The sequence below is a fragment of the Hippocampus comes genome, unplaced genomic scaffold, assembly GCF_001891065.2.
Source record: "Hippocampus comes isolate QL1 unplaced genomic scaffold, H_comes_QL1_v1.1 scaffold315, whole genome shotgun sequence".
NCBI classification, from domain to species: Eukaryota; Metazoa; Chordata; class Actinopteri; order Syngnathiformes; family Syngnathidae; genus Hippocampus; species Hippocampus comes.
Window position 1 is genome coordinate 2,006,644 of NW_017805539.1, and position 17,495 is coordinate 2,024,138.

General features: G+C 43.5%; 1 protein-coding gene across 1 annotated transcript in view; it reads left to right on the plus strand.

Annotated features, from left to right (window-relative positions):
* The first annotated feature begins 2,918 nt into the window (after window positions 1–2,918).
* rftn1b (raftlin, lipid raft linker 1b) overlaps window positions 2,919–17,495 on the plus strand; it is a 74,707-nt gene continuing 60,130 nt past the window's right edge. The window contains exons 1-2 of the mRNA XM_019878673.1: window positions 2,919–3,286; window positions 12,821–12,993. Coding sequence (XP_019734232.1) covers window positions 12,846–12,993 — 148 coding nt within the window. The 5' untranslated portion in view covers window positions 2,919–3,286; window positions 12,821–12,845. The remainder of the gene's footprint in view (window positions 3,287–12,820; window positions 12,994–17,495) is intronic.

Here is a 17,495-nt window from a genome sequence, read left to right on the forward strand (position 1 = left end):
AGCAGAAGTTTACGCCAACCTCTTTCTGTTTTAATTTGTACACGCTGACAACGTGAAAAGGGCGGCTCTAGAATCTCTTGAGGCACAATAAACATCTTGACTGTTTATTCTTTCACGTTATAGTAATTCACACAGAGTTTACAACAACACTCACAGGCATACACTGAATTCTCTTTCTTCTATGGGAACAACTCTGACAAGAGTTTAATTCTACCTCTTCTTCTTGCTCCTAATCACACTGTACCTCTTAGAGTGGACCGACCAGTGCTGCCCAGCATGTTGAACTGCAATATAGCTCGGGTACACTGTACCTAGTTTGGGATCGATATCTAATCTTGCAGTATGGCACACCACTAGAAGACAATGCAAGATTCAGATAAGGGTGATTTCAACCCTTTCCAGAGTTGCTTTTTAAAGACATAGAAAGCAGCGCACGTGAGGTAAGAGCCAAGAGGTAACAGCAGGCTTCAAGTAATCAGCAGTTGCGTGGAAGCTGACAGCCTAATGTGCCAAGCGAGCAAGCTGAAAATAATGTGTGCGTGAGGGGGAAAAAAAATAAGGAAATTGCACTTGCCTTTTGCTTGTCGGAGGAAGGCAAATATCATACATCCTGACATGCTTCTCTCTAGCTATGAGATGAGTCCATGTACAAAGGATCTTTTCTGATTGTATTATCTGGAAGCAAAATTCCAAGTCCCTTAGGAAGGTCACAAAATATTCATTTGTAAGTACTTCAGGGATGGGCGACAACAATGGTGGCCACAATTTTTCAGTCATGCTACTGGCCATATAATACAAATATTTGCGTTTTGAAAGTGGTGTATCCATTCCTAATTAATGATGTCTTGCCAAGGTCGTGTACGCAATAGAGCGATAAACAGTCCTGATTGACCATATTGGCTTTTAAGAAGCAAAAGATGTTACAATGGACTATGACAACCATAGGTAAAAATTTATTCTTTTAAATCTAATTTTAATAATAGAAAAAGAAATATCTTTGTTTTGTATTTCTACTTGATGCAATGTTTTATTTCATGGATGATTTGTCAAACGAATGACATTGTGAAGTGATTGAGAACTCTCCAAGTCATTTATGTTCTGTCTATGAGCTAATAATGTATTGTCCTAAAACCAGAACTATGAAAAGACTAAGAGATTACCACCTGAAACTGAACACTTGAAATGACAGGAGCGCCCTGTCCCTCCAGGAAAATTATAAAACTTAATTTTGACTATCACGGTTTAATCTGAGACTGTGAACATTGTTACGTTTAAAGTAAACCCAGCTTTAGGTTTTAACTTTTCCGGACTTCACAGCTTAGGAAATTTGACTTTACATAGACGCCTATGGAATTGGGAGTCAGTAATTCTGTACCACCACTTGCTCAATTGTCGCTAAATAGCTAAATCGTACAGTGTACAAAAAATACATATCCACTCACTTATGTATCTAAAGTAATATTAGCATGTTAATATTATTTTTTGCCAACAAACTACCACCAGGCGACGAATACATAGAACTAAAATCGAGTTTTGTATTTGATTTTGCCGTGAAAAGACGACAGGTTTCCAGGAGGCCGTTTTTCCTCACATTGTACACTAGGGGGTGCTGCCGCATAGCTACAAAAAGATACAGCGTGATAGCGACACTTGTTTCCTGTTCACCACAGGAAATGGAGAGAGTGATTTAACTCAAAAAATAAAATTACTCTCACCTTGAGTAAGTCAACCTAAAGTGAGAATTATCTTATTCTGAAATAATGTGGACCTAATGAAGTTGCTGTTGTAGTGGAAACCACAGTTGAAAGATGTACAGTTGCAGGCCTACTTTATATTGTATCTATTAAATCTTATCGATCAGTCTATCGTATCTATTTGATTAATCGTGTGTTTGAAGATTTACAGTCATACATGGGTCTCTAGAAAGTGAATCGGTGCATTGTTAAACTGAACCGACAAAACACAGCTGACATATTGTAGAATGCTGATGCAGGTAGACCTTATACATGTGAGGAGTATGAATTCAATTTGTTTTAAATTGGCTAATTTGTGCAGAATTGCTTGTTTTTTTTTTAAGATCACATATTTATTTCCCCTTTATTGTTACTGCATCTTAGACCCATCACAGAGTGGCCCAAAAGTATGGATACATTTTACATGGACTTATTTACATGTGGACGGAAGGGAGGAAGTAACTGGGAAGCGAAAATAGAAAGAGGGACTATAGAATGAAGGAAATTAGGTTTTTAAAAGAAAAGATGAAAGAAGGAAGTGGGTCAGGCAGGTAAGGGATAGATGACAGGGAGGGAAGAGAGATGATGGAAGGAAACAAGGATGCTGTGAATTAAAGCAAGGATTAAAGAAAGTTTTGCTGTCTTGAAAATGAGGTTTCCTCCATTTCACAACAAAGAAAGAGGAGTTAACAGAACTGCTGTCCCTTGTATTGTCCCCCAAACTTAAAGATATGAGGAAAAACAACTCAGCAAATTGTTTTGGAGCAAACAGCTTGCTTGCCTTATGCTAACTAACATTGTTGCCACACATGTCAATAGTTTAGATTTTAAAGGTGTTCCATTTTAGGTGGCCGTAGATTGGCTTGAAACCCTAGTTTGAATTTACAAGATTGGACTGTTTTTAATCAATAGGTGTACTAAACGTGACTGTAAACTTGGCTGCAAATTTCCCCTGTGTTGCAAATTTCCCCAGTGTGGGACAAATAAAGGTTATCTTATCTTAATCTCATGAATGTTCACCTTTATGCCCTAAATCCTGCATGGCACCATCACGAAAAAAAACCATGCACCCCCGTTCCTTCCTTCAACTCTGGTATTTCCCAGTGAACCCCCCCACCCCCAAGAACCATCCCACCCTCTCCCCTCGCGTCTCTTCAGACGGATTCTTCAACCAGTGGAGTGGAAGCTGCGCGGCAGACGTCGACTCGAGGCTGCCGGGTCAAAACACGCTCATTCAGACGATCACGTGAACGCGCACGCACACCGAGATAGAGGCGAGCTCGCCGACACACGTACGGAGGAAGGAAGGATAATAATAAGGAGGAGGAGGTGGTGAATAATGTGACAGGATGTGGTTTCCCTGAGCTGGCACAACATCCGCGCCCACCAAGCGGGGACTTGGAGTGTCTTCGCCCCGCTTCTGGAGGACTGTGTTCGGCCACGGAGGAGAGCTCGGAACCGACACCGCCTTGACACGGCTAACCTTCGTCCACGCGTGGGATGCTTCGCTCCTCGTGACGCTCGCGCCGTCTTACTTTGATCCACAGCGAGACGTAAGTTCGTTTATGCGCCTCTCGGCATCCGTTTCCGCTTCACACGTGATATTTGGTGTGTTCAAAGATGAAATAAACGCAGCATTGAGTGCGTTTTGCCGCTCTGACTGCAAAGTTGACACTTTTCGTTTGTTGGCCGTAACGCGGACGTACAAGTTTGACGCACGCGCGTGCTCGTGCCAACGTCACGTGACTTTACCCGGACTGTCCCGGGAGTGCCGGTCATTAACTCTTGTCGGTTGCACCTGGATGGGCCAATTATCACTCACGCGAGCTCAGCCGTGCACGCACGTTGACCGCGCACATTTACAGGACGTACGCGCGGGATTGGTCGTCGATCGAAGATTGGTTTGTTGTCCCGTGTTTGTTAATCACTTGACGGTAACTGTCAGTGTCGCCATATGTTTTGCAACACAAAACGAAAGAAAGGTGCATTTACAAAACTTTTGATGTTGTTTTCATTTTGTTTGTTTGTTTTATCGCCTGTGTCATCATGACATCAAACTAAAATATGACAATAATGCAGAGACATACAAACATCATTCCCAAACGTATGCCCAACCCAGCTGTCTATATTCATGTCCTAAACATTAAATATATCACAAATTGTGACCCATCTATCCATTTTCTAATATGCCTATCCTCATGAAGGTCGCGGGCGTGCTGGAGCCTATCCCAGCTGTACAAACTATGACCCACAAACACAATATCATTTCAAAAATTGTCCAATATTACTCCTAAAGATAAAAAGGCATTCAGATCATTTGATTTTGACAAAATGGATGAAGTGTGAAGAAGCTAGAGTGTGTTGCCAATTCCTACTTTTCTATATTTAACTGTGTTCACAAGAGACGTGAGGTCAGGGTAGGCAAGTCCTCTGCACGTGAAGTGTAAAAATAAATAAAACAAACCTCGCGATTGAATGAAATTATGTTCCATTTTAGCTCTATGGTCCGTGCTTTACATTGATTGACTTTTTAATCCAATAATTGTCAACCATTTCCTTAAATTGAATTTGTATTACTGTAGATGGTGACTGATTCCCAACAAAAGCATTCATTTTATTTCTTATGATTTTTTGGGGCGATACGAGCTGTTTGGACGAAATAGCAAAAATGAAGGAGATGAGAGCTGTATGAGGTGTGAACTCAACTCACTTTACAACAAGCATCCGTTTGGAATATAGTGAAAAATCCTTCTCAAAAAGACTTCATTCAAGCTGTTTCATTCCACTTCTAGTTGAAGTTTACTGTCAAAGTCAACATAAAACAAAAAGACTTACACATTGTGCATTTCAAAGAACCGCAGAACTTTGCCTTCCGCTCGCTTAATGCTGCCACAAAACAGACGATATAACAGCACTCACTGGTATATATCCTTTATCTGCGGAAAAAAACGACCCGTATTACTGCAGCTCGCTGGGTCACTGACAGTAGTTGTGAAAGTCTTCTTCGTCTTTGCCTTCATGACTGCGTTAATAGAAATACAAACAAAAATAGACAAACTCGCGAATAGGTGAATAGGTGCGCGTTCACGATACGCCCTAATCGCAGTATTCTCCCGACATTCAACTCCAAATATGGCCACAATATTGCAACGTGGGTTACCGTGGCGGCTTAAATGGGAAAAATAAGCGGAGGGATGTCACCGAGAAGGAAGCAAAGGGGGATATGAGAGACGAAAAGGCACGAGTGTGTTTGCGTCTGTGCTCGGGTGTGCGTGTGCGAATGTTTGTGTGAGAGTGAGAGTGCAGATAATTAGTTCCAGCTGGTGGCCTGCGGAGTTAACTTTGCACTGTTGGTACACACACACACACACACACACGCGCACGCACACACACAGCAAGCATGGACACACACAATCACACGCGGTTGTAAATGTGGAAGTGATTGGCGTTGCGTCACACTGCAGCCATGCCACCGAGCCACAGGAAAGAGGTCAACGTTGAACGAATGGCCGCGCTCATGCTTGCGAAATGCGTCAAGTTTTGTTTTCCTTTTTCCTTCTTCGGCGCTCTGTGCTCCAGATGTTTGCGGTCCCCCCGGTCAGGCGTGACATCGCGTGAAACCTCACTTCGGCCACCGTCGAGTGCTTGGGTCTGGAAGTGCATTTTGCTTCTTTTCAGGATTTTCAATGGTAGTCCATCTTAAAGGTGCCGTCTTAGCAGCACCTGTTCAGATCACGGAAGGTGTAACGTATTTATTTTGGTTCCACTTGTATGACAGTGAAGAATGTTTAATGGTGGACAACAGAAGATGTTCTTTTTAAGGTTTCAAGAAAAGTGAGGGCTTCTTATTTGGGTTTGAAGGCAACGTTGGAGTTTCAACTAATGTTTGTTTAATCCTAAATCCTGGGTTAGGTTTCAAATGATTTTTCTTTTTTTTTTTCTTAAAGAGAGCGTTGGCGAGTCTCATTTTCTCTCTCTGTCAGGTCCAACATCCTCTCACAAAAATTCCAACAGCAACCGTCCAATGTTCACAATTACAACATATGCGCGGCTAAGTTGCTCACGAAGCACATTTACACTTCCAGCTCAGTAGCGCCCCCCCCCGGGGAGGCACACCTCCTCCTTTGAAGATGTCACAAACACGGACAGTGACGCGGGTACGAGTGGACGTTGGTGCGTACTTTCCCAACGTGGACAATTGGTTTGATTGGCTGTTTACTGCCGCGTGTCATTGTCTGCTTTAATGACTTGACGTTTGTGCGCTTGTGCCTCCCGTGTGGGCTGTTGAATGTCATTAAGGTAAATTGACTGCTGACTCAAATGTTTTCTCCTCACTACAAGACAAACGAGGAGAAGTTGAGGAGCTTTTCAAAGACAAAAGTGGTAACTTTTGGAGGAACGTCGTATTCCGACAGCAGGGACTATTTTTCTACTGAAGTCTAGATTGAGCTATGGGCTAATTTATTGCGGGGGGAAAAAAAAGTCCATGCTTCAGGTTAAGGACTTAAAACGAGGTATGGGCGAGTAATGGTACAATAATGCTAGCAGGTCGATAGCAGCCTTGTTTTAACAAAGGCCCGCGGCGGAAATTAAACCCACAATGATTCCACTGTGAGACAGATGTGCTAACCAGTCGTTACACCGTGTCACTCCTCAGCGCTAACCCTTGTTTAAAATTCAAACAATGTATTCAAACCCTAAATTTAAAACGCGCTTTAGTTTGAAAGAATATTTCATCACCCAAAGCCTTGTTTGAAATTCTAACCTTGACTCCAAACCCTAATTTGAAACCCTAACTCTTGTTTGAAACCGTCATTTGAAGCTGTAAAGTTTGTTTGAAACCCTATAATGCCTTCAAACCCTTCGCCCTGGCCTCGAACCCTAATTTGAAAGCCTACATGTTTATTGTTGACGCATGTTTATTTAACCCCCTGAGGATTCAAACAGTGTGAATCCTCCGTTCCGCCGGTGTGAAATCGTCTGTTTTGTTTTGCACCACGTGACCAGTCAGACAACACGCCGAGCGACCTGTCTCTTGATGAGTGCCCCCGTTTTCATCTCGAACAGTGTCATCTCCGTTGCGGTCTTTTTACTCCTTCAAACAAAAAACCCCCCAAAAAAACCCTCTTCTGTGAGGCCTCATTTTTTATTATTTTCCCCTCCCCTCCTTGCGAAGACATCATACATCCGTCTTTGAAATGTATCATCACTGTCGGATAACCGTACCCATTATGGCGCAGTCGTTATAGTCATGCAAGGATCGCTGACTTGTCTCGTAATGGCTGCGTAGGAAAATGACAGCGCTTATTGATTGTGTAATGCACAGATGTCGATAAATGCCAAAGGACCTGACTATGTCAGCTCCGGAATACTCAGGAATAAAAGTTGTGTTGAATTTACTCAATTTTATTTCATGAAGTGGTTTCACAAAATAAAATCATCTGGATCCAGATTCATTTTTTAAGTACACTATACATAGACTGGAAAAAAAAAATTCAAGGCTCGAGATGATTTTATTTTGTGCAGGGAATACAATACAACGCAATACAGGTTTTCTTTATGAAGCGCTGCGGCTGTAACAAAGTGTTTTACAGAACATTCAAAATACTACGTCCAAGAAATCAGAATATTGATCCATATATAAGGCGCATCGGATTATAAGGCGCACTGTCGGATTTTGAGAAAATGAAATTCTTTTCGGTGTAGTATTGTATTAATTTTGCACGTGGACTTGAGTGTCTTCAGTCACAAGCGTGGTCTTGGAAGGAATTAAACTTGTATCTCAAGGCACCACTGTAATTGCATCTAATACAATACACCATCGAGCCAAGGAGACGCCATAGATCAGGAAAAGACCCCCCATCCAAGTGTTTCACTCTTTTTCCACGGTTCACGAAAATACCGCAATTGTATCTGAAATTCTGAAATTTGTTCGGTTTTCATCTAGACCAGGAGTGTCAAACTCATTTTTGTTCAGGGCCACATTTTAGTGACCGTTTCCCTTGGGGGCCAATATGAGTGAAACCATATAAAAAAGTCAATAATAACGGTTTATCCAACTATTGTTTAAGTTACTGTAATGAGGGGTTTGGTCACAAGAAAATGCTAACAACATGTCTCTTATTTATTACATATAAGAATTTAAAATTTTGGTAGAGATTTTAGCAAGCATCAAGGAAGTTGATTTGCTTTCCCGGGCCACGTAAAATGATGTGGCGGCCCAGATCTGGCCCCCAAGCGTTGACTTTGACACCTTTGATCTAGACATTGATTACCATGCCTCATTTTTTTTTCTTACAACTTCCTCTCCAAACACAACTTTGAATCCCTTCGTGTTTGCGAGCTTTCAGACAGCCGACGTACTGCAGGCTGTTTGCAACCGTATGGCTGAAATGGTTTTTCTTTTTTTTTTTTTGCCTTGACAAATCCCGGCGTGGACAGATTATGCGGTGAAAATCAAACTCATGACTGCCCGAGGCTTGAAAGAGGAGCTGGGAAGCAGAGAGGAAGAGGAAAAGGTGGTGGTCCTGAAGAGAGGACGAAAGAGAGAAAGTGACAATGAAAAAAGCGAGAGAGAGGCTGAGAGAGATTGCTGCCTATTATTCTTCTGAGAAGCCGACAGTCGGCGAGGGGCTCGTTCCCATGGCGATAGCTGCCTTCATCTGTTGGTTTATATATATATATATATATATATATATGTGTATGTATGTATGTGTGTGTGTGTGTGTGTGTGTGTGTGTGTGTGTGTGTGTGTGAGTCTGGGCCTTGAGATGGCACAGTGGTGGCGACGGGTTCTGGCCGGGGTCCGCATTGTGCCGCTTGCTCGCCTCCTGAATTTGGTGGTGTATGTCAGCCATCGATATTTACGAGGTGCTTCATCTTCATCTTCCACTTTTCCGTATGACCCTTCATGAATAGCCTCAATGGGGTGAGGTTTGAAATATTTTGAAAATTGCTAATCGCAAATGTGCCCCCACTGCCCTCCCCACCAATGTTGCGATTGTGATTTAATATGCGATTCTTTCCTCAAGGTTCTCTACCCGACTATTTTCTTTTCACAAACAGAACCGATAAATTAATCTGTAGTACAAAAAACAATATCAGATTTATTGTATTCAAATGGTTTGGTTTTATAGATTAGTCTTTGAAGTGTTCAGTATGACAACTTCATAAAATTCTGCAAGTGTGGCGTAAACATCCATCCATCCATGATCTGATCAGTTTGTCCTCACAAGAGTCGCGGGGGGTGGGGCCTATCCCAGCTATCTTCGGGCAGTAGGCGGGGGACACCCTGAACCGGTTGCCACACGGAGACGAACAACCGTTCGCGCTCTCAATCACACCTTGCGACAATTTAGAGCATTCAATCAACCTACCGTGTGTGTCTTGGAATGTGGGACGAAACCGGAGCACCCGGAGAAAACCCGCGCAGGCACGGGGGAAGACATACAAACTCCACACAGGAAGGCCGGAGCCGGAATGGAACCCTGCACCTCTGCACTGTGGGGCGGACGTGCTTACCATTCTGGCACCGTGGCAAACTCAACATGTTATTCTTGTAAATATTCCAGATATTAACAACAGTGGCAGTATCGAAAGAAAATGCATGTGAGTGTTGAAAGAAAGCCGTCTCGATACAGCTTCATATTTATTTGCGGCCGGGATAAAGACCTCCTGGCCAAATGTGTCCACTCTCTTCAAAAATATTTGTCAAAAGTACTCTACCTCCTACTACCTCAATACAAGTACACAAGAAGACAGTCTTCTTCTTCTCCTTTCGGCACGTCCCTATTCAGGGGTCGCCACAGCGAGTCAGTAATTTCCATCCGCCCCTGTAAACCGTCCTACCAACTCGCATGGTCGTCTTGGCAAAAGTTTTACGCCGGACGCCATTCCTGACGCAACCCTCCCCATTTCTCCGGGCTTGGGACCGGCACTGGGGAACAGTGCACCCCCAGGTGAGGGCACTGCCCCCCAGCGGCTGGGTTAAGTACACAAGAAGACAGTACATACTTATATTTATTTTTATCAGTTCAGGGTCCAAAAATGGCGGCATAGCACGAGTCGAGTTTAGCAGTCCAAACAAGGACTTTGTTTCCCCTCCAAACCAGAAACCAACGAAACGAATGCTTGCAAAAGGTTCATAGAGATCTACTGGTAATGCATCAAACGGCAGCGGAGGACGACAATCCCCATTTTTGGCTGCGTGAGGAGCGGAAGGGGTTTGATGCATATGGACGTCAAGGGGATGTATAAATTAAAGCCTATCGACTGACCTAATTGCAGCCTTTGCCATTTTAAAATTGCTTTCTACTACACTGAGATGTCAATTTGAATTCGATTCATTGTTCAGCACGTATGAGTACACCGCTAAAACCGAAATTGGTTTTGCACGGACTAACTCAACGCTGCGATGACATGCTGTAGCTTTTTGCAGGTCGTTGCGAGATGAGTCGCGAGCGCGGCTCATCTCGTCATGCGTTTCGATAGCCACAAGACTTCCTGTTTACCCGCGCGACTCTGATGTGCGCTGACGTTCGTGAATCAATTGGCGGCATCTTCTCCCTTGACTGCTTTTGTTTGCCGTTCCGCCGCGTCTTCATTTCACACTCCTGCGTCCCGCGTTCTCCGTTTTCTCCCTTGATTGAGTTTCACCTTTCCCCGTTCTTGCAGCTCACCTCATTAGCGAAGCCGTCGTCTGCTCATTTCCTCTTTTTGTCCCGCTAGCGGCCACCGACTGTGCACACTTCCTGCAGTCCAAACCCCCGAGCTCACAATCTCCAAGTCCCCCGCACTTCCTGTCTTGTCTTTTCATTGTGTCGTGGAAAAACCATGTGACGTTCCCTAAATAGACCCATACTTGATTTGGAAGAGAAAAGACAAGGCCTAGCATCTGCTGTCATCCGTTTAGCATTTATTTATGTATTCATGCAATCATCCATCCATCCCCTCTATGTTATTGAGAACAAAATTCTTGCAGCTCACCTCATTAGCGAAGCCGCCGTCTGCTCATTTCCTCTTTTTGTCCCGCTAGCGCCCACCAACTGTGCACACTTCCTGCAGTCCAAAAACCCGAGCTCACAATCTCCAAGTCCCCCGCACTTCCTGTCTTGTCTTTTCATTGTGTCGTGGAAAAAACATGTGACATTCCCTAAATAGACCCATACTTGATTTGGGAGAGAAAAGACGAGGCCTAGCATCTGCTGTCATCCGTTTAGCATTTATTTATGTATTCATGCAATCATCCATCCATCCCCTCTATGTTATTGAGAACAAACATAATCGTTGTTTGTTCCCTCGGAAGGGCTGAGAAAACCAAATCCTGTAGAGTGAATCCAATCGACATTCCAGATTTTGAGGTGATTCTTTTTGTTGACAGTATACAGGAAAGGCTGAATTTAAAGTTGCTTGCCTTCATGGTACTAGTAGGTTGCTCTTTTCATTGTGTCGTGGAAAAAACATGTGACATTCCCTAAATAGACCCATACTTGATTTGGGAGAGAAAAGACGAGGCCTAGCATCTGCTGTCATCCGTTTAGCATTTATTTATGTATTCATGCAATCATCCATCCATCCCCTCTATGTTATTGAGAACAAACATAATCGTTGTTTGTTCCCTCGGAAGGGCTGAGAAAACCAAATCCTGTAGAGTGAATCCAATCGACATTCCAGATTTTGAGGGGATTCTTTTTGACGGGTTTGTCAGTATACAGGAAAGTCTGAATTTAAAGTTGCTTGCCTTCATGGTACTAGTAGGTTGCAGCAGAATGTACCGAGCAGCACTGAGGTCTACTGGAGCACATGCAGCATAATTAACAGCAAGAAGAAGAGAACATACAGGCCCGGGGAGAACATGCAAACTCCACACAGGAAGGCCGGAGCCAGGATCGAACCCACGACCTCTGCACTGTGAGGTCGACGCGCTAACCACTGGACCACCAGGTCGCCCCCATACATCCATATTATTATTGTTATTATTCACTGTATATTTGTCCGTTTATTCCTTAGACGAAGCAGCAATTTGGTGTTTGGGATATGCTGTGACTTCGCCTCCTTCTCCTTCATGCTAGTTTGCATTTCATTTGGTTCTCTGATGGGAACAAGGAAGCGCCAAGGCGTGAGAAATCAACCGTATTTATTCCCCTTTATTTATTTATTTGAAGAGGCTTATCCAGCTTGTACTTCTTTCTTTTTTTTTTTTTTCTTTTTTTTTTCCCCCTCCTGCCTTTCAAACTCATGTTGCGATTGCTACATTTCCGACACGTTTCTAATGCTTTATGCGTGTCTATCGTTTGGATACTGTTCAGTCTTACCGCCCCAATAGCAGTCACACTGATTATGTTGCAGAATTTGACAAAAGCTCGTCGGGGTGCCGTCGTAACGGCGCTGTGTTAATGTTGTTTTAATGTGCTTTCTCTATTCATAGGTTTGCCTCCACGTCTTTGAACCTGATATTAAAATTAATGAGCTTGCTCGCTTCCAAAGTTTAACAATACTTACACAATCAAAGGGAAAAGTATGACAAAGCTGGCGCATTGTTCTATTGTTAAAATGTTGCATTCCAGTCCAATCACATTTTTATTCATATCATAAAAACAAAGTAATTAAACAGGCAAAACATTTGTAAGAATGCACCACGCAAAATCGAAAGAATGCGTATTGTTGTTTTTAAAGGAAAGCTCACTAATCTGCCGGCTCATCATTTAGTAGGATGTTTCTGGATTTTTTTTTTTTCCCCCTCCGACTTGCACCCCCCGAAAGCCGAACAACCGTTTAGTCTGTCAAGAGGTTGGCTTCGGAAAACAACAAAGGGGGGAAGCTCTGAAACGGAAACAAACTGACCAAAAAAAAAAAAAAGACAGATGTGAAAAGTCCATTTTAAGGACTTTTCTTTTATCCATGTCTTGATGTGATTTTCTACCAATTGATTTTTGACATGATCGTGAAGTGTGACGTTATGAACGAAGCGAATACCCTTTGCGTCATTGTTGCATCAAATGAGGACATCCCAAAAAACACGCCCAAAAATTTACATACGGTATGTTTTGGTGAAGTGAAAAGTGAAAATGTGTTTGTCTCTCCTTCAGTTTTGGCGCTACTCGAAGTGACGTCATGGGCTGCGGACTGCGTAAGATGAAGCCTACCGCGGAGGAGAAGTCACCGGGTAAGATTTACTCCACGCTGAAGAGACCTCAGGTGGAGACCAAAGTGGGCGTTGCTTACACCTACCGTTACCTGGACTTCCTCATCGGCAAGGACGGTAAGGCTTCGAAAATTGAATTTGCACGCTTGCAAGGACAAGATGTTTGATTTTTGGAAACGGAACAGTGAATTATTTCCCTCGTGGTTGAATAAAGTATCTTGCTAATAGCTAGTTATTAGCAATCGAAAAGTGAAAGTGACTTATTCTTGTATTTGTTTTAAAATGGAGCCCCCCCACCAAGAAAAAAACAAACATCTAAATGAATTGATCTTTCACGTATCAGATGAAAAATACAAAACTGAAAAACAGGGCACTTCGGTTTACGTGACTTGGAAGTCTGGTAAGAGCGCTAGTAGAGCTGCGTTAGCTTGTTAGCCACCACAGTAAGTCTTGACCACGACCACTCGCGATGTGCAGATCGATAATGACATTGATCGATACCACTGACTAGCTCCTTATGCTCTAAAATCAATGATCCGATCCAAATTTCAGCACTTCAGCCATTTGAGGTCATATACATCATACGCAGGCCTCCCCCAAAAAAATCCTTGATTTTTTTTAGACAATTTCTGATTTTAAAAGTATTAACACAATCAACAACTTTTTATTTTTTTTTGATTCCTGATGATCGGTACTTTCCTGTCGCGCTCTTTCTGCGGCGCGATGAGGTTCCTTAGCGAGGCCGCCATCAATGTCACAAGCATTTAGCGCTTAATTTCATCTACTTGTGGCTTTTTGGCCGATAAAACAAATTGGACTCCATGTCTTTTAATTAGTTTTACGCCGCTGCTCTCTAAACACTTTCCCCTACCAGTGACAACACGTCCGAGCTATGGTTACTCATCCTTTACTGGCAAGGGAAAGAATTTTTTAATTTATTTTTTTAATCATTGATGTATGAATTGATTATTTTCGAGGAGCACAACATTGTTGGTAATTACAGAATCTCTTGAGGTTCATGAAAATAGTGGAATAGAAACCGTTGTTGTTGTAGCTCATGTAAGAATTGATATCCGAATGCAAGTGTGAGCTCAATGCAAATATTGATCACTTGTAAGCCTAATTGCTGACATGGTTGTGGTGATTTTTTTGGGGGGCGGGTGGGTGGGGCGTAGACACACCTGTTTGAAATGATGAAGCATGTCATTGGCAAATGTTACATTCTAATCAATACAAGGATTCTTTGAAAAGAAAATTATCCCCTGACACCTGTTTCACAGATCGACACCAAATTGAGGTGATATGTCGGAACAGGGTGCACACAAAAGTCCCTTTGTACCTTTGCCGAAATTGAGCAGGAAGGTGGCCATTTGGGTTTGGGGCCCGGTTTGATCATTTGGAGGCTTCACTGTTTAAAAAGAAAAAAAAAAAGAGGGCATGAGCCCGTTTCATCGCTGCATGCAGCTTTAATTTATTTTGTTGTTTGAGATAAATGGTCTCGGTCATTTATTTGAATGGTAAAAATGTGGAAAATTGTAAGTAATGCGGGAAACAGTCAAACGTATGCATTTATTGAATGTAAACAGGCTTTGTTTTGACTTTGATAATATAATGGGTGCACGGATTCTGTAAGGACGTCGGGAGGGGGGGGGGCAAGCGGGAAACGCCGAGTGTGCATGTTTCTGGCGAGTGAAGACCAACCCACCATATTGTTTCCACTGTTTTGCGTCTGCTTACCGAGTGGCGGGAAAATAAAGAAAAACACTCCAACAGCATGGCAGCGGCCACTTGGCAGGAAGTGAGGTGAAGGCTGAGTTCACTTCCTTGTTTGTTCCTCTGGGTGGAGACCTTTTCTTCTTCTTTTTTTTTTTTTTTTTGTTAAAGTTGGACGCCTTGCTCCTCTGCTGCTAGTCCAGACTGATTGCATTTCGCCACAGTCAATAGACACGTATTGATCCCAGCCAGAGGCCAATCACGCCCAATGAAGCTTTGCTTCGACGCTGGCTGAAAAGAAGCGGCAAAGAGGCGTGCCAGGTAAACGCAAGCAGATGCCGTGAGCTGATGGTGGCTGCATTTACTTGGAGACTATTCGTCATTGTTCGCACACTTCGAAGTGTATAGATTCTATACACTTCTATGATATGTGACAGGTGTAATAAATATGAAACCACTGTTGACATTCTGTCAATCACAATAAAAATGACATCACAGTTGCTCAGGTAACGACCAATCACGGCTCACCTGGAGCCTATCCCAGCAATTTAGGGAAAATTTGGAGTGTTCAATCAGCCTGCCATGCATGTTTTTGGAATGTGGGAGGAAACCGGAGTACCCGGAGAAAACCCACGCAGGCACAGGCAGAACATGCAAGAGCTGGGATCGAACCCACAACCTCTGCACTGTGAGGTCAACGCGCTAACCACTTGCCCACCGGGCTGCTCTGTCTATTAATATTGAATATTGTAAATTAGAGGTGCATCATAATTCAATATTTTTTTTAAATATGCTACATAAGTGATAAGAATAGAACTTGTTCTACTCTCGCGCAGTTGAATATCTGCACTTCCTATTGGTATTAAATGCTTCAGTGTGAATTTGCGCAATAACTCGAGCACATTGAACACAACGTCACGTTGAACGCCGCCATCAACATAATCATCAATAATGGCGTCATTAATTGTCACCTTATCGCTTCCAAGTAGCTAATTCGAGTCGCGTTTTGAGCGCAAGCGTGCCGCAAGACTAGAAAGGAGGCGGAAAAAAGCAATGAATTCCCAACTCAATGTCACGCTGGCCTTCAGTGAGAGGGATTCAATTCCAGCTCTCTAGCCGGTGAGCCGCGGGGATAAGTCGCAGCTCCCCCGCCGTCCCGCCGCGAATCCCTCCGGAAAGACACTCTGGCGCGACGCTTTCCCGCTGACCTCTCCCGCAGCGGCGAGTTGCACCTGAGAGCCACCGATGCAAAGGCGAGGGGGGAGCGGCAGGGAGTCAAGGCGGGGGGAAGGTGGACAAATTGTTTTTTTTTGCGCGTGCTGTACTTCATCTCGAAAAACAAAGAAATCTTTTCTTTTTCTTCCTTTCATGTTATCACATTGGCTATTTTTGAGTTCAGAAATGCTACTGTTAAGTTCTTTGTCACTCAGACATAAAAGATATAAAGAAATAACGCATGATTTTGTTTGGCAGAGGTTAAGGTTATGCAGAAACATATTTGACGGATTTAGTCGCAAAAAAAAAAAAAATCATCCGTATTATTGTGAGGTATTTCGGATTAAAAAAAAATCGACTGTGAACCAGAGCAAGGTGTTATATTCACTTTTGCAAAATGTGCGACAAAGCAAGCCGGCGCACCAACGCGATGTTACAAAAAGCCGACATCACAGGAAAGTTTTTATTGAATTTTGAGCAACGGCGTAAATCGTCAGAGATTTGTCGGAAGCCAGACTGGATCAATAAAATAGCGTTTCTCTCAAAGGATCCGCCTCAGTTGTGCTGTTGCATTCCACACACACACACACACACACACACACACACACACACACACACATGCACACACTCGCAGAGTTGTTTGTCAGGTAACAACAATAATCACACACACACACACACACACACACACACACAGCCTCATATGTCCTCATATGTTCCACAATTGCATTTTGGGTAAACCAGATTTGTGCACTTTCCAGAGGCAACGGCGGTCACGGCAACATCAACAACGTCCTAGCACTCTCTCTCATCCCCGTGGCGTCGTCTTCGCAGTATCAGACGCTTTTGTTTCTGCGTGCGTGGCGGCTGTGAAATAAAAGCAGATGACACGTTTTATTACGTGGAGCCCCCCTCCAATTGACACCGGCTTTCATCAGCCCGAGTTTATTTTGCTCCATTTGGAAGCAGTTTCGGTAGCCCGTGGAGGCATTGCTCTCGTTCGCTCGCTTGCTGACTGTTGTAAATGTCACACTGTAGCAACAAATGACTGCCAACTTCGTTCTTAGCGTGAAACACGCACACACACATGCGCAAAAATCATCACGAGGACTCGTGGGAGGAATGATGTGGAATCAAAAAGTCGAACTCTTTGGACTTGTCTTGTCTTCAGGGTGCATTGATATGCTGGGATTTCAACAGCTTGGGGAACGACATTCACGTCAGTCGAAATTCACGCTGATCACAATTTTGAATGAGGCGTAGAAAAAAAAGTAGTGTGCTTCCGGTAACCCGACCGACCGAGAATTTCTACGTCGAAAAAAAACTTTACGGTCGGCATTTTTTTCAAACAACCCTCGACATTTTTGTGTCGAGGGTTTACATCGGTGCAAACTCTCGCGATATTCATGTTGAGCGCGAGCGTCGTTTGCCCTGTCGTCTGTCAACAACATTGAAACATGGCGGCGGCCGCGATCTCCGACGACAGTTTAAACCGCGTTTTCTGTGTTACAGTCGCGTGCTCGCACCGTAATGTTAAGAAAATAGCATCCATTGATGTATCGAAAAAATTCAGCGAACTATTTGATGAACACCACGGGCCGAGTAAAAACCGAGGGCGGAGGAGGATGGCGGCGGAGGCGGTGGCGCGCACCGGCCCCCCGAGTCCGGAGCGAGGAGAAAACTAAATCGGTGGC